The sequence below is a fragment of the Trachypithecus francoisi genome, unplaced genomic scaffold (assembly GCF_009764315.1).
Source record: "Trachypithecus francoisi isolate TF-2019V2 unplaced genomic scaffold, Tfra_2.0 Lachesis_group17, whole genome shotgun sequence".
Taxonomy (NCBI): Eukaryota; Metazoa; Chordata; class Mammalia; order Primates; family Cercopithecidae; genus Trachypithecus; species Trachypithecus francoisi.
In genome coordinates this window covers 11,213,975-11,239,684 of record NW_022681462.1, presented here as the reverse complement: position 1 = coordinate 11,239,684, position 25,710 = coordinate 11,213,975, and the positions used below count along the sequence as shown (strand labels likewise).

General features: G+C 35.4%; 1 protein-coding gene across 5 annotated transcripts in view; it reads left to right on the top strand.

Moving 5' to 3' along the window:
- Positions 1–25,710, top strand: part of USP34 (ubiquitin specific peptidase 34) — a 288,549-nt gene that overhangs the window by 241,610 nt on the left and 21,229 nt on the right. For all 5 annotated transcript variants that reach the window (XR_004443955.1, XR_004443956.1, XM_033239152.1 and 2 more), the window contains exons 59-70: positions 3,652–3,737; positions 4,271–4,439; positions 4,543–4,617; positions 5,927–6,078; positions 9,832–9,880; positions 9,964–10,068; positions 10,465–10,509; positions 11,511–11,615; positions 12,653–12,800; positions 18,037–18,671; positions 20,785–20,942; positions 23,689–23,767. Coding sequence is in view for 3 of the 5 variants with exons in the window: in XM_033239152.1 (XP_033095043.1) it covers positions 3,652–3,737; positions 4,271–4,439; positions 4,543–4,617; positions 5,927–6,078; positions 9,832–9,880; positions 9,964–10,068; positions 10,465–10,509; positions 11,511–11,615; positions 12,653–12,800; positions 18,037–18,671; positions 20,785–20,942; positions 23,689–23,767 (1,806 nt within the window). In the remaining 2 variants the exon portion in view is untranslated. The remainder of the gene's footprint in view (positions 1–3,651; positions 3,738–4,270; positions 4,440–4,542; positions 4,618–5,926; positions 6,079–9,831; positions 9,881–9,963; positions 10,069–10,464; positions 10,510–11,510; positions 11,616–12,652; positions 12,801–18,036; positions 18,672–20,784; positions 20,943–23,688; positions 23,768–25,710) is intronic.

Here is a 25,710-nt window from a genome sequence, read left to right as displayed (position 1 = left end):
TTTAAAATCCTTAGACATTCTAACCATGGTGTAGAGTACTATAGTGACCTCGAAAGCTAATGAGAAGACTGTAACTTACTTCTGTGATTGGGTCTGAACTGTCATACGAAACAGTTTGTTTTCTTAAATTGTTGGGTACAGGCCGGGCGCGGTGGCTCAAGCCTGTAATCCCAGCACTTTGGGAGGCCGAGATGGGCGGATCACGAGGTCAGGAGATCGAGACCATCCTGGCTAACACGGTGAAACCCCGTCTCTACTAAAAAATACGAAAAAACTAGCCGGACGAGGTGGCGGGCGCCTGTAGTCCCAGCTACTTGGGAGGCTGAGGCAGGAGAATGGCGTGAACCCGGGAGGCGGAGCTTGCAGTGAGCTGAGATCCGGCCACTGCACTCTAGCCTGGGCGACAGAGCGAGACTCTGTCTCAAAAAAAAAAAAAATTGTTAGGTACAATAGACAATGAAATGTAAATATTACTTTATAGACACTTGACAAAATCAAAAACTTTATGCCACTTTCCAGTTACCATTGAGATAGATATGCGTGTGTGTATATATAAAATATACATTATATATAACATACATGTATACATGTGTTATATATAATGTATATTATATATAATGTGTGTTATATAATGTATATTATATATAATGTGTTATATATAATGTATATTATATATAATGTGTGTTATATATAATGTATATTATATAATGTGTGTTATATATAATGTATATTATATATAATGTGTGTTATATATATGTATATTATATAATGTGTGTTATATATATGTATATTATATAATGTGTGTATATATAATGTATATTATATATAATGTGTGTTATATATAATGTATATTATATATAATGTGTGTTTATATATAATGTATATATATATAATGTGTTTATATATAATGTATATATATATAATGTGTGTTATATATAATGTATATTATATATATGTGTGTTATATATAATGTATATTATATATAATGTGTGTTATATATAATGTATATTATATATAATGTGTGTTATATATAATGTATATTATATATAATGTGTGTTATATATAATGTATATTATATATAATGTGTGTTTTATATAATGTATATTATATAATGTGTGTTATATATAATGTATATTATATATAATGTGTGTTATATATAATGTTATTATATATAATGTGTGTTATATATAATGTATATTATATATAATGTGTGTTATATATATGTATATTATATATAATGGTGTTATATATAATGTATATATATATAATGTGTGTTTTATATAATGTATATTATATATATGTGTGTTTTATATAATGTATATTATATATAATGTGTTTTATATAATGTATATTATATAATGTGTGTTTTATATAATGTATATTATATATAATGTGTGTTTTATATAATGTATATTATATATAATGTGTGTTTTATATAATGTATATATATATAATGTGTGTTATATAGGATTTGTTTTTTTAGAGGATTTTGCTCTGTTTCAAGCAGTCCTCTTGCCTCAGCAGCTAGGACTACAGGCACACACCACCACACCTGGCTGATTTTGTTTTGTTTTTAGACAGGCTCTTGCTCTGTCACCCTGGCTGTAGTGCCGTGGTGCTACATGACTCACTGCAGCTTCCACCTCCTGGGCTCAGCAGTTCTCCCACCTCAGCCTCCTGAGTAGCTCGAACTACAGGCACACACCACCACACCTAGCTAATTTTTGTATTTTTTTTGTGGAGAGAGTGTGTCTCCCCTGTTGCCTAGGCTGGTCTCAAATTCCTGGGCTGAGGCAATCTTCCCACCTTAGCCTCCCAGAGTTCTGGGATTATACTTGTGAGCCACTGAGCCTGGCTTAAGATACAATTCTTACACCATAAAATTCACCCACACCTTTCAAAATGTAAAATATAGTGGTTTTTAGTATAGTCACAAAGTTGTGCAACCATCACTACTACCTAATTTTGGAACATTTGTCACCCCCACCCCCCACCAAAAAAAAAAAACCCTATACCCATTAGCAATCAGTTCCTATTTTATGCTGTCCTTTCTCCTCAATCCCTGACAACTACTAGTCTACTTTCTGTCTTTATAGATTTGCCTGTTTTGACCATTTCATGTTAATGGAATGATACAGTATTAGTCTTTTGTGACTTACTGCTGTGGTTTAATAATCTTTTAGGATTTATTCATGTTATAGCATGTATCCATATTACATTTTCTTTTTTTGCCCAATATTTTGTCAAATGTATATACCCCACATTTTGTATATCTGTTCATCAGCGGAACATTTGAGATGTGTCTACTTTTTGGCTATTTTTAATAATGCTATTAGGAACTTTTAGTACAAGTTTTTGTTTGGACATATATTGTCACTTCTTTGTATACATTTTTAGAACTGGTAAACTTTTTTGTTTTTGTGTTTTGTGTTTTTTTTTTTGAGACGGAGTTTCACTCTTGTGGCCCAGGCTGGAGTGCAATGCCATGGTCTCAGCTCACTGCAACTTCTGCCTCCAGGGTTCAAGCGATTCTCCTGCCTCAGCTTTCCGAGTAGCTGGGATTACAGGCGCGCACCACCGTGCCCAGCTAATTTTTTGTATTTTTAGTAAACAGGATTTCACCTTTTTGGCCAGGCTGGTCTCAAACTCCTGACCTTAGGTGATCTGCCTGCCTTGGCCTCCCAAAGTGCTGTTATTACAGCCACCGCACCAGCGGTAAACTGGTGTTTTTTAGTTAGTTGGTTGGTTGTTGGTTTTGAGATGGAGTCTTGCTCTGTCACCCAGGTTGGAGTGCAATGGCGTGATCACGTCTCACTGCAACCTCCACCTCCCGGATTCACACAGTTCTCCCTGCCTCAGCCTCCTGTGTAGCTGAGATTACAGATGCCCACCGCCACACCCAGCTAATTTTTGTATTTTTAGTACAAATGGAGTTTCACCATGTTGGCTAGGCTGGTCTCGAACTCCTGACCTCAGGTGGTCCACCCACCACAGCCTCCCAAAGTGCTGGGATTATAGGCTTCAGCCACCGTGCCCGGCTGGTAAACTGTTTTTTTTATAGTGACTATAGTGTTTGATGTTCTTGCCAGTGATACATAAGAGTTCCAATTTCACCATAATCTTTAGCAGATAATACTGTCTTTTTTATTTCAGCTATCCTAGAAGGCATGAAGTGGTATCTTATTGTGGTTTTGGTATGCATTTTCCTAAAAATTGTTACGCATTTTTTCATGTGATTGTGGTTCACTTGTGTATCTTTAAAGAATCTTCACATTTCCTTCTCCTAGCTGCTGACCCCATGATGAGCAGCTGCCCTTCCCCATTCCACTCTTCTTAAGGAATTGGATACTAGATTTTCTTTTCTCTGTATCTCCACTAGCTAAAAGGATTTTTTGAAACTTTGTTTTTGATCATCTGTATTACTGAAACATAACAGTTTGTTGAGTTTTTTCTCTTTATCATAAAACTGATTTTTTTATGCTAACTTTGCCGTATTTCCTTAGTCCATTGTTGAGACTCCAGAAAAGCTCCAGAATACCAAGATAATCTTGTGCAAAGTATAAATGGGTGGCAGAGAATTTTGAATCAAGTTAATTTTTCAAATCTTTGTTACCTGATAAGTTGGCTCTTGTTTTATCTTTATCTTCACAGATGTTTCAGCGTTTGTGTATCCATGTGATTCAGAGGCTGAGACCTGTGCATGCTCATCTCTATTTGCAGCCAGGAATGGAAGATGGGTAAGAAGTACTTTTTGAACGTGTGTATGTGTGTGTGGTGTTTTTTTTTTGTTTGTTTTGTTTTTTTAAAGAGATAGGGTTTCTTCATGTTGCCCAGGCTGGTCTCAAACTCGTAGGTTCAAATGATCTGCCCGCCTCGTCCTCCCAGATTGCTAGGATTACAGGCGTGAGCCACCTTTCTTGGCCCTAATTTTTAAGTTTCTTGACGACCTGCCTACAGAGTATTTTTTAAAATCCACACTGAAATATTTGTTCTGTTTAAAAATAATCTGTAATAATACATTCAAGAAGGTAAAACTATTTTGTTTAAATTTTGCATCTGCAAAATCCTCTACAAACTACATTATGGCTTAGTCTTTTTGTTTGCATTGATTTAGCCAGTCATAGTAATTGGAGTCTAGCTACTTATATTATTGCAGTTGATATTCATTATCTCAAAGATAGAGAAATTCAGAGTTTAAAAAATATTTTTTCTCTCGAACAGTATTTCCAGGCCTCATATATTCTCTAAGATCTATTTAATTGTCTTTTAGGTCAGATGATATGGATGCCTCAGTTGAAGATATTGGCGGTCGTTCATGTGTCACTCGCTTTGTGAGAACCCTATTATTAATTATGGAACATGGTGTAAAACCTCATAGTAAACATCTTACAGAGTATTTTGCCTTCCTTTACGAATTTGCAAAAATGGGTGAAGAAGAGGTGAGGCTATATCTTGTCTATTTTTTGGATTATCTACCTTTTTTCAGTATTTGCAACTTAATTACTTTTATTTTACATTTTTAAATTTTGTTTGTTTGTTTAGAGCCAATTTTTGCTTTCATTGCAAGCTATATCTACAATGGTACATTTTTACATGGGAACAAAAGGACCTGAAAATGTAAGTACAATTCTATTATACATCAGGAATTAGAGGCCATGGTTTTCATAGTTTGCATTGTGCGAAGTCCTGAGATGTTAGAACCCTTGTTAAAATCCCTTCTGGAAACTGATGTTAGATGATGTGAAGGGTCTAAGATTGGTTGATGTTTTTAATGTAACTTGAATGGATATAGCAAGAAAGAAACAACTAGGTAATGAAGTTCATTGGTCATGTCTGGAGCAAAGCAAATAAACTGAGGCAAAGTGGTCACCTACTTTGGGGTCTTACTAACAGTGAATTGTTTTTGTGAACATTTTGGTGGTCACATTTTTAAGTTCTTTGCTATTAAGTTTATGAGAGTTTTTCCAAAATTTAAGTAGCTGGTCTATTAATAATATTAAAGTATTACATCAGTTTTGTGTTGTTCATAACAAATGCATTGGATTGTATGATCTACTTGCACTCTTTTTTAGTCCTTTTCTTAACCATAAGAGATAAGTACCCTTTATAACTCCATTTAACAGATGAGACAGTTGAGACTTAGAGAAGTTAATTTGTAATGCTTCACAGAATATACACTAGTAGATCATAAAATCTTTTGCGTCTCTGCCTGTAAAAGCCCAAGTGAATGTCTCTTTGAAATACCTACTATTTGGATTATCAGGAAACTATAAATAAGAATTTCTTATTTTGTATAACTGGCATTTTTATTAAATAGGAAATATTGTTTTATCATACTGGTAATTTTTATCCTGATTTGTCTTCCAATGAGCTTGCTTATAAGAAAAAAGTTATTCAAGGATTTATAGGTAAGGTAAATAGTCAGTGTTGAGAATTTTTTTTTTTTTTTTGAGATGGAGTCTCACTCTGTCACCGAGGCTGGAGTGCAGTGGTGCTATCTCGGCTCATTGCAACCTCTGCCTCCTGTGTTCAGGCAATTCTCCTGCCTCAGCCTCCCGAGTATCTGGGATTCTAAGCGTGTGCCACCACGGCTGGCTAATTTTTGTATTTTTAGTAGAAACGGAATTTTACCATGTTGGCCAGACTGGTGTGGAACTCCTGACCTCAAATGATCCACCCGCCTCAGCCTCCCAAAGTGCTGGGATTACATGAGCCACCGTGCATGGCAGAAAATTGTTATTCTTCACAGTTCTGGCAATTTAATCTAAGATTGTCATGGATGTGGTTTAGAGTCTTTTCCATTAGATTTAGCTCTTTGTGCAGTTGTTTTTCATGTTACAAGCTCCTGCCACCATCTACACTGTTAAATTCTCAAAATGATATTAAAACTACTACCATATTAAAATTGAATTTTATTCCAACTTAGCCTCAAGTTGAAGTGTTATCAGAGGAAGAAGGGGAAGAAGAAGAGGAGGAAGAAGATATCCTCTCTCTGGCAGAAGAAAAATACAGGCCAGCTGCCCTTGAAAAGATGATAGCTTTAGTTGCTCTTTTGGTTGAACAGTCTCGATCAGAAAGGTGAAATGTTTCGAATTTAAAATGTTTAAAGCATGTTTGGTTTTATTATTTTTACATATTGTTTACCACTAGCTTTTCCACTAGCTTTTTATTATATATGTTTAATTATGTAATTGCTATGCACTAGCTTTTATTATATAATTCTTTTTAAATAATACTACTATTCATCAACTTTTGTGGCATAAGAATTTCAGTTTTTTTCTACGAAACTTTTGCTTTATCTCTGAGTCATGTTAGAAATAGTCATTGAAAAAATATACAGTAAAATATCTAGCAAAATAGAGCGTGCATTCGTTCTTTAACCTAGCAGCTTCATTTCTAGGAATCTGTGTCCAAAATACAGAAAGATGTATATGCAAATCTGTTTATTGAAACCATGCTTCTGATAGTAAAATACTAGAATCAGCTGAATGTACATCAAAAGGGAACTAGTTGAAAAAACAGCATCCGTTCAAAAGAGTACTCTATAGCTGAAAAAGGAAGTATGGAATTTATCTGTACTACCACAAAGAAATCTTTAGGATCTATTACTCGTTAAAAAAAAAAGAAAAGGTGGGAAAACATGTATATGGTATCGTATTTTTTCAGGGAATACTATGATGACAGAGAGAGAGAGAAAGAGTGTGTGTGTGTGTGTGTGTGTGTACACAACCAAACCTCATTATTTGTGGATTTCCTATTTGCAAATTCACTCATTTGCTAAAATGCATTTGTAATGCCAAAATTGGCACTCGGGGAGCTTTTGCAGTCATTCACAGACTTGTGCATATGCAGAGTGGCAAAAAACTTGAGTTGCCTGACATGCCTTTCTAGGTAAGGTCAAAGAAGGCAACAATTTGCCTTTTTGTTTCAGTTTCCATATTGTAAACAAATGTACTTTTCATGGTGTATGCTGTGAAAATTTTTCGTATATTTGTATTTTTTGTTCATGATTTTACTCTTTAAAATGGCCCTCAACCAGGTGCGGTGGCACGCGCCTGTAGTCCCAACTACTTGGGAGGATGAGGTGGATTTTGAGGCTGCAGTACGCTACTTTGGAACCTGTGAATAGCCATTACAGTCTAGTTTGGGCAATATAGGAAGATCCATCTGTAAAAATAAATAAATAAATAAATAAATAGGCCCTCAAAGTGTAGTGCTGAAGTGCTCTCTAGTGTTCTTAAGCTCAAGAAGGCTGTGATATGACTTATAGGGAAAATATATATGTTAGATATGTTTCATTCATATGAGTTTTAATACTATTGACAGTGAGTTAAACATTAATGAATCAATAATATATACTAAATAAGGTATCTTTAAACAGAAACACTCATAAAACAAGGTAATTGTATTGACTGATTGACAGAAATATTGCCAGAGGCTCACAGAAATTTAATTGTGTATTTTCCCTAGTAGCGATAATTTGGTGTTTGATAATTCAGTATTTGCCACACTTTACAGAACACAACTACCTCAAATACAAGAATTGACTATAAATCAAAAACTTTTTTTTTTTTAATGGTTTCCAGTGGATAGAGAAAGAAAAACAGGGTGGAGGGGGCGGAAATGGATTCTTGACAGATTTAACTTTGGAATCATATAAATGTATAATTATAAATAAGTGAATAAGAAGTAATCTCTAAAAATCAAAAGCACAGTGAAATAAATGAACCTAACTATATATTAAATAGGTAAATTTCTAGTGGGATGTATAGGAAGGACAAAGAGAATTGCAAAATTTTCCTAAACTGTAATAGTAATTACATTGTTTGTAATAAAAGTATTATTCTGAAAATATTAATGTATATTACAGGATGAAGCAAATAAGTAACTTTTAATGTCATTGGAAACCAAGATTTTCAGCAAAAGAAAGATAAAAATATTATAGGGTTTTGCATAACTTAATTTAAAACTAAATTTGAATTGGAAATATCAGTAGCAGTTTATGGTGTATTTGCAAACAGAAAATCTATTACAGAAAATGTTTTATCTACCACTGTTTTCTGAAAAGACCTGGAAACCCTGTACAACCCAGAATCAGTGAGTACCCTTGGCATCTAGGGTATAGTCTCTAGGTTTCACTTCCCACTGAAAGAATTGGGGTTCCTTGGAAAAACGACCAGTTCCAGTTCTTGGGAAAGAAATGAATGGGAAGCTTGGAATGTCTTGTCATTTTGGAAAGCAAGGAGGCAGTCTAAGACTACTGAGGTCATGGTAAAGAAACTCAAGAGCCAACTTACGGAAGTTTCTACTGGTCATAGATTGGACAGCTTTGAGCATCGATAATAACTACAGTGGACTGTGAATCAAATCAAAGATTTTTAAATCCATGAGTTCATAATAATACCTAAAAAGAAATTTTTTTTAGTTTACTGGCAACTTTTGGAGTATACTAGGAAATCAAATCTTTATTTTTGAAACTGATAAATAATGGAAACAGTATCAAGCATTTATTCTACTTGAAATGGTGATTGAGGGGAAGTTTGTGTTCTTATATGTATTCAAGCTAATTAATGAGCAAGGACAATTGGAATTAGAATATCACTGTTTTGGAATCCCAGATGAAATAAAGGATCTAGGCAGTTATCATCATTGACAGAAAACCTTGCAGAAAGACTAACCCTTTCTTGTGTGCCTTCTACAAGATACTATCAATTAAAAAGTCAAACTTAGATCTCATGAAGTCTGGATCTGACTACCAGTGTATAGAAAATGCAGGGACAGAGTAACATGTTAAGACAGCACCATAAGGATACAATCAGCAAAGTATAAATGTGAGAGAAACTACAGGACAAATGACCTTCAGCAGATAAATAGCAAACACAAAGCTGGTGGGGAAACCAATAGATTGAAATATTTAAGAGACATTTCAACTAATTATGGCAAAAGACTTTATTTGAATCCTGATTCAAATAAGTTAATTTTTAAAGTGTTTTTAGAAACTTCAGGAAACGTGTACACTGGATATTGTATGATAGTGCGGAATTATTCATTTAGGCATGAATAATGGTACTGTGGTTATGTTTTTGAAACCTATCTGTTAAAGATACTCTGATTTATGGATTAAATGATAAAATACCCGGAGTTTGCTTCAGAATAATTCATATTGAGTGGATGGGGGTTCAAATGAAACAAGACTGGCTATGATTTTGGTAAATTTGAAGCTGACTGATGGAATACTTGTGCTATTCTATTTTTTAATATAGCTGAAATTTTTATAAGTTATAAAAGAAATACGCAATCTAGGTGTAGTGGCTTGTGCCTGAATCCTGGTTATGTAGGAAGATCCCCTGAGCCTAGTAATTCGAGGCTGCAGTGAGCCGCGATCACATCACTGCACTCCTGCCTGGGCAACAGAAGTAGACTCCATCTCTAAAAAGAAGGAAAGGAGAAAAGGAAGAAATATACAGTAATTTTAAACTGGAAGATGAAATGCTAATTTCTAGAAGTCCATTTGGTTTTGAAGGGTCTCATGTCCAAAAAAAAAAAAAAAAAGAGTAAGTAAAATAAGACCCATCCTCCTGTTTTATATACTAAAATAGTAAGTTAATTAAATGAAAATGAAGTACATTTGGGCTTTCATTTACCAATCCTGGAATGTTGAAAAATTGCCTAAAAGACATTTAACAAGCAAGTGTAGCTAGCAAAAAATCATTTTATGATGGCAGGTTGGTACAGTTACAGTTGAATCAACAATTTTTGATACATGTTGTAAATCACTGTAAAGTAATACAGAAGGAAGAAAAACTTATTTCCACTAATATTTTCTTTCAGGCATTTGACATTATCACAGACTGACATGGCAGCATTAACAGGAGGAAAGGTAGTACATTCTCTAATATTAGACAATTTGATCATCACAAAAATAATAACAGTTCTTAAATGAACAACTTTTGCTTTTGACAGGGATTTCCCTTCTTGTTTCAACATATTCGTGATGGCATCAATATAAGACAAACTTGTAATCTGATTTTCAGCCTGTGTCGATACAATAATCGACTTGCAGAACATGTAAGTGCTAAGGAACAGTCTTAAAGATTTTTGGAAATTTTTAAAAAGATTACCCTGAAATCTGGCCGGGTGCGGTGGCTCATGCCTGTAATCCCAGCACTTTGGGAGGCCAAGGCGGGAGGATCGCTTGAGCCTAGGAGTTTGAGACCAGTCTAGGCAACATAGTGAGAACCCGTCTCTACACAAAATAGAAAAAGCTAGCCGGGTGTAGTGGCACATGCCTGTAGTCCCAGCTACTCGGAGGCTGAGGCAGGAGGATCGCTTGAGCCTGAGAAGTCGAGGCTGCAGTGAGCTGTGATCTCGCCACTGCATCCCAGCCTGGGCGACAGAGCGAAACCCTGTCTCAAAAACAAAACAGAACAAGAATATCCTGAAATCCTCCTCTTTCTGTTTTAGATTGTATCTATGCTTTTCACATCAATAGCAAAGTTGACTCCTGAGGTATGTAAACATTTGTTAATTTATGTTTTTAAAACAATTTTCAGCACTGCTAATGCTTTCAAATGAGCCTAATTGTCCTTGAGAACAAATTTATCAGGGTTTCTCCCATAATATAATAACCTATTTTTAAGTGTATAATGTGAATAAAATGAACTACTAGTCATGTCTTATTACAAATATAATTTTCTCAACTAAATGTAAATATGTGTGTAGACTCATTGTATCAGAGTCCAGGCTTTAAAGTTGTTTGATTTGGAGCATATATCGTAATTGTGCCCAAAGAAAAAGTAGAGCAACCAAGACTCAGCATATGTGTAAATGTATATAGAAAATAGAATACAGTGTTATATAAAAGTATTTTTGTAAAATGGAAATGTTATAACTATTTTAACAATCGATGTCAGACGTTACCATAAATTACCCCTAAGGTTGTTATAGGAAGCTTTTAATCTAAATTTTTCAGTAGAACACAGTTGTCTCATTAACAATTTATTTTTGGGGTTGGGGACATGTTGCTTAAAGGATACACATTTTCATGAATAAGTTCCAGAGATCTGTTTTGCAGTGTGGTGACAATAGTTAATTATACTTGAAAATCATTGAGTAGATTTTAAATGTTCTGACAAAAAATAAGAGTGTGAGGTAATGCATATGTGATTAGCTTGATTTTGCCATTCTACCATGTATACATATTCCAAAACGTTGTACATCATAAATATTTACAGTGTTTGTCAATTTAGAGAATATTTTTCTAATTCTCTTTTTCAAAATACACTTGACATCCAGAAAAATCTATTGCACGTGGTTCCCAGTTGACTTTGTATCCCCTCGCTGATCCTGCTGCTTTATGGTAGTTCAGGTTCACATGCAGAAGTACTGGCTGAGCTCTTCTCCCCTAACACAGATTTAAATGTAGTGTGTAGTAGAATATATGTTTCTTTTCTGCTGAAAGAGATGGGTTCAGATTGATCTAAATACACAGTCATATATGTGTTTTACAGGCAGCCAATCCTTTCTTTAAGTTGTTGACTATGCTAATGGAGTTTGCTGGTGGACCTCCAGGGATGCCTCCCTTTGCATCTTATATTCTGCAGAGGATATGGGAGGTAAGTCTTGCAGCAGGTGTTTTCAATGTTTATTTCCCTGAGGATTTTTATTTTTATAATATAGTCACTACCATTTTAAGTACCAGTTTCTTATTACCCCAAGATGGTTTTAGTAAGTCACAGGTTTGGGGAAGAAAAGAGTTCTTAGCTAGTCTCCTATTGTATTAAAGACATTCTTGTAGCGTTATAAACAGCTTTAGCCTATTTGAAGTTTTCATTCCCCTACCCTCCAAAGTTCCATAAAGCAACTAGAAGTCCTAGAAATACAAACCAAGTGTTTTCAAGAATTGACAGAAATAGTAGAGGAAGCACCAACCACCTTTTTCCTTAGAGTTATGGCTGAGGTCACAACATTTCTCCTTGTTTGAGTATTGGAAAAGCTCAAGACCAGGAGACAGCAAATCTTTTCCTGAAAGGGTCAGAGAACAAATATTTTAGACTTTGTGTGCCATACAGTGTCTGTTGAAACTACTCAACTTTGCTGTGGTAGCATATAAGCAATCATGGACAAGCAATGAGTGGGTATGGCTGTGTTTCAATAAAACAACAAAAATGGGCAGCCACAGAATTTGACCTACTGGCCATAGTTTGCCAACCCCTACTCTAGATTCCTAGGATTCCCCTTTCTCATGAAAAAACTCTCCACAGCAGTATAGCGAGCTTCTTGTATTCTCACTTAGTACCAGGTTGGGCATGTAATCAGAAAAGTAAAGATGAGAAACCTTAGAGAAATAAAAATACTTTTAAATAAATTTCCAAATTTAGCAAGACCTGGAAGTCTGGAGTTCTCATATTTGTCTTATGGTTCTTGGTTATTTTAAATTTATTTTGTAAACCAGTGACACATTTTTCTGAACACTTCTGTTGACAAAAGTAGTTTTTAAAATGGGAAAAAAATAGGGTGAAACCTTTTTAGTCTCTAATTGTCAAAAAAATACTTTAGCTTTAAGTGTTTAATAGTATATACAAAAAGTAAGTAAAAAAATAATTGCTCATTCAGTTGGCCTTATATTCTGTTCTTGTCATGTTATTTGTAGGTGATTGAATACAATCCTTCTCAGTGTCTAGATTGGTTGGCAGTGCAGACACCCCGAAATAAACTGGCACACAGCTGGGTCCTACAGAATATGGAAAACTGGGTCGAGCGGTTTCTTTTGGCTCACAATTATCCTAGAGTCAGGACTTGTAAGTCAAATATTCAGAATTTCATAAGCCATGTATTTATTGTTCAAAGTTATGTTTCTTTTGTTTTTAGACAACTACATGCCCATTGTTATATAATGCAGAATTTTTGGAGATGCTATTTCCTTGTTTTTTGTTTTTTTTAAGGATAGGAAACCATGTTATTTATTGGGTAACATCATCACTACTATCATTTTTGTTTCCTTGCTTGATAAGAGTGATAAGGCATGATCAGCATTAATGAAGGGAGTAAAAGCTTAGAAAATTCTGTCTCAAAAATAACTTTTGAGAAGGTTAAGGATAAAATGGTAATAAAGACATAAGCTGAGAAAAAATATTGGCTGAAATCATGAGAGTTATATAAACACTTTAAGTTGTACACAAGCCAGTAAAAAAGATCTTAGGTAGACAAATATCAAAAACAATTCACAAAATAGAAAGTTGCTTGGAAATAAACATAGAAAATGTTATTTTGATAGTTCAAAACATGAAAATCTAATTTTTAAATTTCTTATAATTATTATAAACTTTTCTATTTGCTGAGAAGGTCTTACAGTCAGTGATACTTAAGTAGCAATAAAAACATCTGGAATCCAGATGTTGGATTCTTTTTTTGTTTGTTTTTGAGACAGTTTCACTCTGTTGCTCAGGCTGGAGTGCAGTGGTTCAATCTCAGCACACTGCAACTTCTGCCTGTTGGGTTCAACTGATTCATGTTAGCCTCCTGAGTAGCTGAGATAACAGGTGCACCCCACCACACTCAGCTAATTTTTGTATTTTTAGTAGAGACAGAGTTTCAGCATGTTGGCCAGGCTGGTCTGGAACTCCTGACCTCAAGTGATCCGCCCACCTCTGCCTCCCAAAGTGTTGGAATTACAGGTGTGAGCCACCGCACCTGGCCCAGATGTTGGATTCTGAACACCATTCTCCAGTAAAAGAATTCACAGCTCCTAGGAGAAATCAGATTTTAGGGCTAGGGCAGGGAATATACAAGATGAGTGTGGAATATTCTATAGTGCCAGAAAGTGAAAGTACTCAAAAATCAAAATGGTGGGGGTATGTCAAAGAAACACAGAGCTAACCTGAAAAGAACTCCCAATGGCCAAAGCTGGAACAATTTGAGTAACAAATTATGTAGCACTGGATTATAACCCCAAGGATAAAATAAATATTCATGAGTCCATACTTAGTAGAAATAAATGATTGAATAAATAAATGGAGAAGAAACAAATCTCCCATACAAAAGAATTCCATATAATTTATGTACACATCTCCCCAGGAGGTGGAGCTTAATTCCTCACTCCTTGAGTATGAGCTTAGTGACTTTCTTCCAAGGAGTGGGGTGTGGGGGAAGTAACTTTACATTGAAGAAACTTTACAGATACAACTCAGCCGGGTGATAAAGGTTAACATCATTGTTGATCGATGAGGTTGATAGTATGTACCCTTGATATGGCGTGATGGCAAAAGGCACTTCATCTCTTGTGGTCTTCCTTCCAAAAACCCATAACGTGAATCTAACTGTGACACACATCAGACAAACTCAGATTGAGGGACATTCTATGAAATACCTGACCAATATTCCTTGAAACTGTAAAGGTCATTAGAAACAAGGAAAATCTAAGAAACTGTCACAGCCAAGAGGAAGTTAAGGAGACATAATGACTAGCTGTAATGTATACTAGATGGGATCCTGGAACAAGAAAAGGACATTAGGGCAAAACAAGTGAAATCTAAAGTTGAGAGTTTGGTTAGTAGTAATGTACTTGTGTTAGTTCCTTAGTCGCAACAAATGTACCATCATAAAATGTTAACTATGGGGAAAACTAGGTAAGGGGGGTGTATCAAAATGATTCTGCTTATTTTAAAAGAGAAGGTTCATTTGAGAGAAGCACCTTTTAGTGGAGTGAACACATATGGATTGGCATGGGCACTCTGCTCATGGGCCTTTTTTTTTTTCCTGCAAGTTTAGTTAACTCCACCTTAATAGGAACTTTGTAAGAGCACACAGCCAAGAGCTATGTGAGAGCTGTGTGCTCTTACAAAGAGATGTGTGCTGGTTGGCATTCATGTCTTGACCACTGACCATAAAACCAAAAAAAAAAAAAAATACTACCTTGAACCCCCAAAAAGGTTTTTCAGCCAGCTACTATGCCTAATACTGATGACAGTGCTGAGGAAATGGCATTCTTGTACACTGCAGTGGCATTGTTTAATATTACCCTTATGAAAGACAATTTAACAGATCTTTACCAAGATTCTTAAAAATTGTATGCCCTTTTATTTATTTATTTTTATTTTCTTACTCTTTTTTTTTTTTTTCGGGATGGAGTCTTGCTCTGTAACCCAGGCTGGAGTGTAGTGGCGCAATCTCGGCTCACTGCAACCTCTGCCTCCCAGGTTCAAGCGATTCTCCTGCCTCAGCCTTCTGAGTAGCTGGGATTATGGGCACCCACCACCTTGCCTGGCTAATTTTTTTGTATTTTTAATAGAGTCGGGGTTTCACCATATTGGTCAGGCTGGTCACAAATTCCTGACCTCGTGATCCGCCCACCTCGGCCTCCCAAAGTGCTGGATTATAGGCGTGAGCCACTGTGCCCGGCCAGTGTGCCCTTTTAATCTCAGTAATACTATTTTAGGGATTCTAGTGTAAGTATATGGATGCCCAACAGCATGATTTATAGTATTGAAAAATTTTAAACTGTTCAGTTGGGAAACATTGTTATAATGCATCATTTAAAAATTACGATATGTGAAGACTATGTAGTAATATGAAAAGGTGCTTGTGCTGTAACTTGGTAAGAGTCCAAATATTTGAATAGAATTAGTATAACTTAGAATAAGAATTAAAATAACGTGTGTAAAAGCTTCATAGAAATACTTCTAAATACAACAAAATAAGTGAGAACTTTTAATATAGAGAAAAGAAGAAAAATTGAGATGTCAGTGTCTTAGAGTTGCCATATAGACATGGAAGTAGACTTAACGTTTTTTGTAACATACAGCTATATCCAGGGACTCTAAAGTTAGAGGAAGGCAGTTAACCAAATGGCAAGATGGCCTTTTCTTCCAAATTAACCCTCCTATCTGTTCTTAAAGAAAAACATAATTTTAAAGTTGTATTTTTTCTGTAGCAGAATTTCCCTTTTATTTAAAAGCAAGTAGCTTTTATAGGAAAAGAAGAGGTGGTTAGGTATATGATAAAGCAAAGTAAAATGTTAATTGTAGAATCTCAGTGGTAGGTCTTGGTCTTAGTAGAGTTCTTTCTAACCTTATAATGTGTCCAAAAAATTGTCCCAATGAAATGTTGAAGTGAAAGTATATAACTCACACCAACCAAATGACATTTTTTTTTTTTTTTTTGAGATGGAGTCTTGTCCCATCGCCCAGGCTGGGATGTGGTGCTGCGATCTCAGCTCACTGCAGCCTCTACCTCCAGAGTTCAAGTGATTCTTGTGCCTCAGCCTCCTGAGTAGCTGGGATTACAGGCACCCACCACCACGCCCAGCTAATTTTTGTATTCTTAGTAGAGATCGGGTTTCACCATGTTGGCCAGGCTGGTCTTGAACTCCTGACCTCAGATGATCTGCCCGCCTCAGCCTCCCAAAGTGCCAGGATTACAGGCATGAGACACCGCACCCAGCCAAATGACTTTTTTAAATCATAAATTACTTTTCTCAATTGCAGTTTTATGCAAAAAATGATCAGGATGATACCTACATGCCAGGTTTTTATATTTGTTAAAAAACTGAGCCTTAAAAATTCTAAGAAGACTAGTATATAGGTAAAGAAATACCTAGAAAGTTATGCACACAGTTTAATTTGGAAATAAATTTATAAGATAAACTAAAATTAATTTTAGAAACCCTAACTTTGTTTGCTTTGACGTACAATGGAAATTAACAAATTATCGTTAGAATAGGGGAAGACAAGTAATGGTTGTACTGAAAAGAACTCAAACTCAGACATTCGAGAATCTTGAGAAGGTTCCGTAGCGAATGTTAGGAGCATTAACCTGTGAATCTGATAGGCTGGATTTGAATCCCAGCTCTGCCACTAGCTGTGTAAGCTGAGATAGCCCCATCGTTGTAAGCCTGAGTAAAAGTGGGGATAATAAACACAATGCCTAACACAAAGTTATGATGTCCAATAGTATACATTCAGTAAAGGTTTACAATTCTTATTATAGTTATTACTATTATTGTTTTCCCATTATCATTATCATCATCATTGTTTCTCAAGGCAAAATCTAGGCTCCACCTCTTTATCTGTGTGACCTTGGTCTTTGCTTCTCCGAGATTCGGATTTTCCAGAGCACTGTTAACTCCATCCAGGGTGATTGTGAGGATTAAATGAGAAGTTTATACAGCACCTAGGTCAATGCTTTGTTGATAGTAACTGCTTTTACAGGTTAACGCAACTAATAAGTCATTAACCCCTCAGCATTATAACATAGGCTTAGTAAGTTTAACACCCAGTTCCTTCCTTGGGTGTAAGTTTAGCCCTAAAAGATTTTTAAAGATTTTCCAAAGTTAATGTTCTATAATTAGCATATATGTAATCAAATAGGACTTTCATGTGTATCTCATTCTTTCTTTATAACTTAAGTGTATATTATCTGGTTACAGTTCAACACCCAATTCTTTCCTTTGGTGTAAGGTTAGCCTTAGAAGACTTTTAAAGATTTTCCATAACGTTCTATAATGAGCATATATGTAATCTTATATATGAACTTTTATGTATGTCTATTTCTGTCTTTATAACTTAAGTACATTTTACCATATCTGTAAGTTATTACAAAGTAATTTATCATTGTTTTTCAATTAAGAAGAAAACTAAGACTGTAGAACATTAAATGGTTTGACCTTCTCAGGCACCTTCTGGTAGATCTTCTGACTGCAAATGCTGGGTTCCCTCTGTTAAATCATACTACTTCCTGAGAAGAAATAAAAGATAAAGTGGGAAAATTCTGCATCTTAGGCAAGCTAAAGAAAAGTGGTTTAAAAATTATTGCCACTTCAAACATAACAGTGGCAGAATAGAAGGTATCTATTTTTATCACCCCTTGGGATCTTTTTGTGGGGCTAAGGGGAAAGCAGAAAGATACTAAAAGAGATGTTCATGTCCCTTTTTATTCATTTGAATTATTAAAGGGAACAGTGGCTTTGTGATTAATGACTGCTGTTCAGTCTATTTTATATCTTACAAGGATCTGACAGTTTTGTTTTACATTTTGTAGCTGCAGCTTATCTTCTGGTGTCCCTTATACCAAGCAATTCATTCCGTCAGATGTTCCGGTCAACAAGGTCTTTGCACATCCCAACCCGTGACCTTCCACTCAGTCCAGACACAACAGTAGTCCTACATCAGGTCTACAACGTGCTCCTTGGTTTGCTCTCAAGAGCCAAACTTTATGTTGATGCTGCTGTTCATGGCACTACAAAGCTAGTGCCCTATTTTAGCTTTATGACTTACTGTTTAATTTCCAAAACTGAGAAGCTGATGTTTTCCACATATTTCATGGATTTGTGGAACCTTTTCCAGCCTAAACTTTCTGAGCCAGCAATAGCTACAAATCACAATAAACAGGCTTTGCTTTCATTTTGGTACAATGTCTGTGCTGACTGTCCAGAGAATATCCGCCTTATTGTTCAGAACCCAGTGGTAACCAAGAACATTGCCTTCAATTACATCCTTGCTGACCATGATGATCAGGATGTGGTGCTTTTTAACCGTGGGATGCTGCCTGCCTACTATGGCATTCTGAGGCTCTGCTGTGAGCAGTCTCCTGCATTCACACGACAACTGGCTTCTCACCAGAACATCCAGTGGGCCTTTAAGAATCTTACACCACATGCCAGCCAATACCCTGGAGTGAGTAAAATTGATACTCTTTTGTCTGTATCCTCAAATAGATTGGAAATACCTGTTTTTTCCCTTGTGGGAAGTGGTGGCAGAATATAGAATCATCTCACCATTCTTTCTTAAGAACTTAATGTGTATTTGTTTTCTTAAATACATATATAAAATGCTATGTTGTTATAAAATTGATAACTGTGAAGATAACTTTTCTTAGGGTGAAGTTAAAGTTTCATATCTAGTAAAACTTACCTGTTTTCTAATTTGTGGTTTTGTAAATGTATTCTTCATGTGTGCCTAATGAAAAAAGTCAGCTTTATGGTACAGTTTTAAGGAATTGAGTACTTTGCTATTTAAAAATCAGATATTTGTATCAATATCTACATGCTGTGCTAAACTGTGAGCTAGACAATTTTGTATCTAAAGCTAGTAGTATTCCCCAGTATTTTTTGTCAAGCTGCATCCAAACAAATGAAATACTTAAGAGATCAGTCAAGATACATGTATATGTGATCTAAATTGGGTCCCTTTTTCTCTGCAGACTATTTGTAGGTTTTATATTAAGTTTCCTCCCCTCAATGTAAAACTGTCAAACCTGGATAATGCTTTTCACTGTTGCCTCTTATTCTCTGTTGTAAACTATACTTTAAAGATAGACCGTCCTTTATAGATCAGATTGTTTTTTCTAGATGATGTAATGAGTTGTATAGAATCTCACACCTGGGAGGAATAACCTAATTTCTAGTCAGAGGAAATTAGAATCCCAGGCCAGCACAGTGGCTCACACCTCTAATTTCAGCACTTTGGGAGGCCAAGGCATGCGGATCCCTTGAGCCCAGGAGTTCAAGACCAGCCTGGGCAACATGCCAAAATTCCATCTCTACAAAAAATGCAAAAGTAGCCGGGTGTAGTGGTGTGCACCTATAGTTCCAGCTACTTGGGAGGCTGAGGTGGGAGAATTGCTTGAGCCCAGGAGATTGAGGCTTCATTGAGCCATTGTACTAAAGCCTGGGCAACAAAGCAAGACCCTGTCTCAAAAGAAAAAATCAGAATCCCTACAATGCAGGAAAGAAAGTGAGTGTACAAGTACCAAGAAATTCAAAACCAATGCCATAAGAATGTCAATCTTTCTGACTTAAAAGGAGTCAGGATAGGATTTACTAAGTTTCAATGAATTTGTCTGTATCATATTCACGTAAATAATATTTGATCTAGTTACTAGATGTGATGTCCAGAATTAAATATACTTTTGATAAGTACTAGTTGAGTTAGAATGTATCCCTCCATGTTATTTCTTGCCCTTGACATCAGTGAAATGTAATGTCTTTTACTGTCGAATGTCCTTATCTATTAGAAATTTTCATGAAAATGGTACTTAGTTTTTTGCTTTGAGCAATAAACTGGGGGTTTCAGTTCATTGACAAGTATGTGTTAGAAGAGCAATCCTCTCCCGACATGTGCATATGAGTCTATAAAATCACAGCTAGTGATTTTACTAAAATGTTTGTTTTTACTTTTTATTCGTCAGGAACTTGGACTGAGCATCATTCTAGAAAAGCATTTTAAATGTTGGAACAAAGGATTACCTCATATGCACTATTAATTTAAGGATTATTTAGGCATTTAAAATCTTTGTGACAAAGTAATGATTTCTCATTAAAGAAAAAGTGGGTCGGAGATGGTGTGACATGCCTCTGTTACAAAAGTAGTGCTTTAAGCAGTAGTAAGACTAAAAATGAATTGTATTCACTTACAGTTTTTACTCTTTCTAAACTTGTATTTTAAGATTTGCTGAGTTATTTTAGTGTTTATTATCATTATTATTATTATTATTATTTGTATTTTAGTAGAGACAGGGTTTCATCATGTTGCCCTGGCTGGTCTCGAACTCCTGAGCTCAGGCAATCTGCCCGCTTTGGCCTCCCAAAGTGCTAGGCGTGAGCCACCGCGCCTGGCCAAATTTTTTTAAATAGAATTTGTTACTAATTTTATAACCATCTCTGAATGGTAGTATAATCTAACTTATTCGTATAGTTTTAAGGGTTGGTTAGTGAACATAGAAATGAGAAACTGACCCTCTAAAATGCTATAGGGTTAAAAGATCATATGGCTTATTTGGATTTTTTAGGCAGTAGAAGAACTATTTAACCTGATGCAGCTGTTTATAGCTCAGAGGCCAGATATGAGAGAAGAAGAATTAGAAGATATTAAACAGTTCAAGAAAACAACCATAAGTTGTTACTTACGTTGCTTAGATGGCCGCTCCTGCTGGACTACTTTAATAAGGTAAACAGATGTTTTTAGTTTTGTCTTTTTTCAAGTGAGATGAGGACCATCCTTTTGATGTTATTTACATTGGGGAAGCATTTGTGCATGTAGCCACTTTGGAAGAACTTAACATTTTGAAGGTTCATGAACTACTTTTAAACAGTTCTTGATCTGGCTTTGGTTTGTATTTGTGTATGTTTTATCATTTTAGGGTTGAAAGGAACCTTAATGTACAGCCTTTTACCCAAAGCTTGAATTGTCTTGTTTATGGCAATTTATCCTTAGACTTGATAGTTCTGTTCTAGAGGCCTCCAGAAAGTTTTCTGCACCTTTGGATGAGTCTTTTAATGTTTTACATTCTGTTTAGCCCAAATATATCTGTCTGGCCTTGCTATACGACTTGGCCAAAATTATAAAACATAATCTTTATGATTAATTTTTCAGAACTACAGAAGTTATTGAATGGTTATGGGAACTACTACAAATTACCCTTAATTCCCCTTACCTATAGAAATAAAGTTCAGGCTAATTTCTTAAAATTCTATGTATTACATCTAAGATTTGGAAATGTTTTTTATTAGGCACTTTTTTAAAAAAAAGGTACTTTACTGAAGACTTCACTGTAATATCTTAAGCTACTTAATCTAAGATGAGGTTATTTCAGATTGTCTTCTTTGGAAAGCTTTCAAATGTGAGTCTTCATTAGTAAACAATGAAATTAACTATGCCGTTGCCGAGGTTTCTTAAAGAAATTGTTTTTAAATTTCGGATTGATTTTGAATACAATTGTTTTCCCAGGGTTACTACTTAAAACTTTATTTCAAAAAAGATGTAGAGCAGCCTGGGCAGCATAGTCAAACCCCATCTCTATACAAATAAATAAATTAGCAAATACATTAGTGTGTGATGGCGTGCACCTGTAGTCCCAGCTCCTAGCAGGGCTGAGGTGGGAAGATCCTGGAGCCCAAAAGGTGGAAGCTGCAGTGAGCCATGATTGTGCCATTGCACTCCAGCCTGGGTGACAGAGCAAATCTCAAAAAAAAGAAAAAACATGATTTGGAGATTTCTTAACTCTTCTTGAAAAAGGAAAGGAATAAAGTAGAAGGATTTCCAGTTGTAATCTATAACATTTTTCTGGTGTCTAATAAAATAAGACCTGTTAACAGTAATATATGACTATGTGAGTAATTATAGTCATATATTGCATAACAACAGGTTATATTCTGAGAAATGCGTTTTTAGGCTATTTCATCATTGTGCAGACATCAGAGTGACTACTCACACACAACTGGATAGTAGCGCCTGCTGCACACCTAGGATATATGGTATAGCCAACTGCTCCTAGGCTGTAAATCTGTATAACCTGTTACTACACTGAATACTGTAGGCAATTATAACACAAAGGTAACTATTTGTGTATCTAAACATATTTAAACATAGAAAAGGTACAGTAAAAATATGAAATAAAAGACAGAAAATGGTACACCTGTATAAGGCACTTACTGTGAATGGTGCTTGCAAGACTGGAAGTTGCTCTGGGTGAGCCCGTGAATTAGTGGTGAGGGAATGTGAAGGCCTGGGACATAACTGTACCCTACTGTAGACTTCACATTGTACACTAAAGCTACACAAAATTTATTTTAAAATACTTTAATATTAATGTACCGAACTTTTTTTTACTTTATAAATTTTTTTAATTTCTTGATTCTTTTATCATAACACTTAAAACACACATTTTATAGCTGAATAAAAGTATTTTCTTTATATCTTTGTAAGATTTTCATATTTAAAATTTTTTTTATTTTTAAACGTTTTTGTTAAAAACTAAGACATAAACACACACAATTAGGCTAGGCCTATGCAGGGTCAGGATCATGAGTGTCTCTGTCTCCCACCTCCACATCTTGTCCCACTTGGGAGGTCTTCAGAGGCAGTAACTAGCTTAAAGCTGTTATCTCCTCTGACAATGATGCCTTCTTCTGGAGTCCCTCCTGTAGGGCCTAAGGCTGTTTTACATTTAACTTTTTTTTAAATAAGTAGTAAAATAATGATACTATAGTAAATACATAAACCAGTAACAGTCATTTATTAACAGTATCAAATATTATGTACTGTACATAGTTGTGGTATACTTACAAGACTGGCCAGTACAACAGGTTTGTTTATACCAGCATCATCAGAGACATGTGGGTAATGCATTGTGAGTGTTACCATGGCTGTTAAGTCACTAGGCTAATAGGAATTTATCAGCTCCATTATAATCTTATGGGACCACCATTGTGTTTGTGATCCATCATTTACCAAAATTTCATTTTGTGGCACATGACTGTATTATATAAACTATTTTCGAGGCTGACACATTTTTAGTATTTTTTTCTTCATGTTACTCTTTCTTAATAACCAGCTGATGAGTGTTTAGATAGTATGGGTGAATTTTATTATTATCTAGAATTTAACCGTCAGAAGATGAGCCCATTATAAAAACCAACATAGTTTATGTGGAAACTTTAAAAATATTCCTATATCTTCTGCCATTATAGATAATTAAGAGTTGATAGATATTAATATACATAATCTTTTTTAGAGTTTCTTATTTAATATTATTTCCTTATACTACATTTCCAGGAAACAGATGTAGCAGTCTCTTTTTCTGTAGGTAGGAAAGCAGAGAGCTTAAATGACGATTTTATTTCTGTTTATTTTTTCATCACCTAAGTGTGTTCTTATTCAGAATTCTCAAACTGAACTTTTTGTTTTCTTCTAGTGCCTTCAGAATACTATTAGAATCTGATGAAGACAGACTTCTTGTTGTATTTAATCGAGGGTTGATTCTAATGACAGAGGTAAATATTTTATTGCATTGTACTTTGTGGATATATCTCATTTTAATGTTCTCACCAAGACTTCTTATTTTATAGACATTTAGAGTTTATGGTAAACTGTTTTACAGGTGGCAAGGTTTTAATTATATAGATCAGTAAGCCTGAATTTATATTCCAAGAATAATTAGGTAATAATTTTTAGGGTGCTGTTTCTTTTTCCATAGTAATTCCATACTTTTCCCATCATTTTGTATTTAGAACAGCCAAGTGAAATAGACTAGTTTTATTCATTTTTAGGGACAAAAATGAAATACATGTGATTTAATTAAGGGCACACATAATTTCCCAAAAGCCTACTTACTTGGCAGAGTATAGAAAATGAGGTTACCATTGTGAACCCAGAAAATCTGAGACAGGTCTCAGTTAATTTAGAAAGTTTATTTTGCCAAGGTTGAGGATGCACCCTTGACACAGCCTCAGGAAGTCCTGATGACATGTGCCCGAGGTGGTCAGGACACACCTTGATTTTATACATTTTAGGGAGAGATGAGACATCAATCTGTAGGTAAGAAGTACATTCGCTCTGTCCAGAAAGGCGGAGACAACCCAAAGCAAGGCCCCTCCCTCCTCTGGGGCCTTCCCGGTCATAGGTACGTGAGAGACAAATGGTTGCATTCTTTTGAGTCTCCAAGAAGTCTTTCGAAAGGAGTCAGTCCGAATATGCATCTATCCCATTGAGTAGAGGGATGACTTTGAATAGTATGGGAGGCTGATTTGCCCTGAGCGGTTCCCAGCTTGAAGGGGCCCAAGATATTTTCCTTTCACACCCTCCTCAGAGAAAACCAGAAGGACTATTATAGGGTTAAAATCAGCCGTTTATGCTTCCTATAATTCTTGAACATCCACAAGTATCAGATGGCTACAAAGTCACCAGAGGTACATTGAGCCCTTTAGCCTAATAAACATGCCAAGAGTACCATAAGAATTCAAAGGTAGGATGTTTTTTCAGTTAATGGTAATAAAAAATAAGAGAACAGGTTTACACTTTGAAGAATGTGGATTTGCAAAGGTAAGGGGAAAAACATTTAGATAAATGACAATAAGCACTGAGGCAAAGAAATATTGGTTATGTTTGAGGAAGGCTAAGTATTTAAAAAAGGTATGTGAAGAGGAGTAGTAAGCATTTCATTCTTTAAAATGCAACAGATGTTTATGCTGCTGTAGTTGTGTTTTTAGAAAAAAATTTTTTTTTAATGCAACAGATGTTTAAATGACTACCTCTGTGCCAAGCACTGTGCTAGGTACTAGGGATACAGCAGTGAACAAGACATACCTGCTTCCTGTCCTCACAGCTTACAGGTTAAATACTTTACAAGTACATTGTTCATATTAGGTACTGCCGCAGGTTCTGGGCTAAAAATTTTAACCTTTGAACTGTGGGTGTTATAGATAGTGTGTAAGCTGTAGTGAACTGGTTGAAGAGGATTCAAAGAAGGGTGCTGTATAGTAAAATAGGGAAAAAACTAAGGGTTTAATTAAGCTAATACAGTTAAAGGAATTAAAAGATTTAACAAGCCAATATAAAGGAAATGAATTCCTACCTTTTGCAGCTGTATTTTACCTCTTTCAGGCCTACTGTTTTGAGTATGGCTGACAGTCACTTTACCATTGTCTTTGGACAGAGGCCCTGGAAAGTTAGTTAAGCTTTTGCCTATTCTCCCTAATCTTTTGTGACCTACTGCTTTGTAATTTCGAAGACTTACAATCTTAGAGCAAGTACTTTTTAAAAAAAATGTAATGAAACTATTTCTTCAGACTAGAATATACACACAAAATAGCAGAACTCCGAAGGTGAGGAATGTTTAAAAGAGCTTAATGAGAGAATTTAACTTCAGGATAGAAAGCAAATACATTTGCTTTGCACACATGTGCACACACAGTCTGAGTCTGAAAACATCTATCAT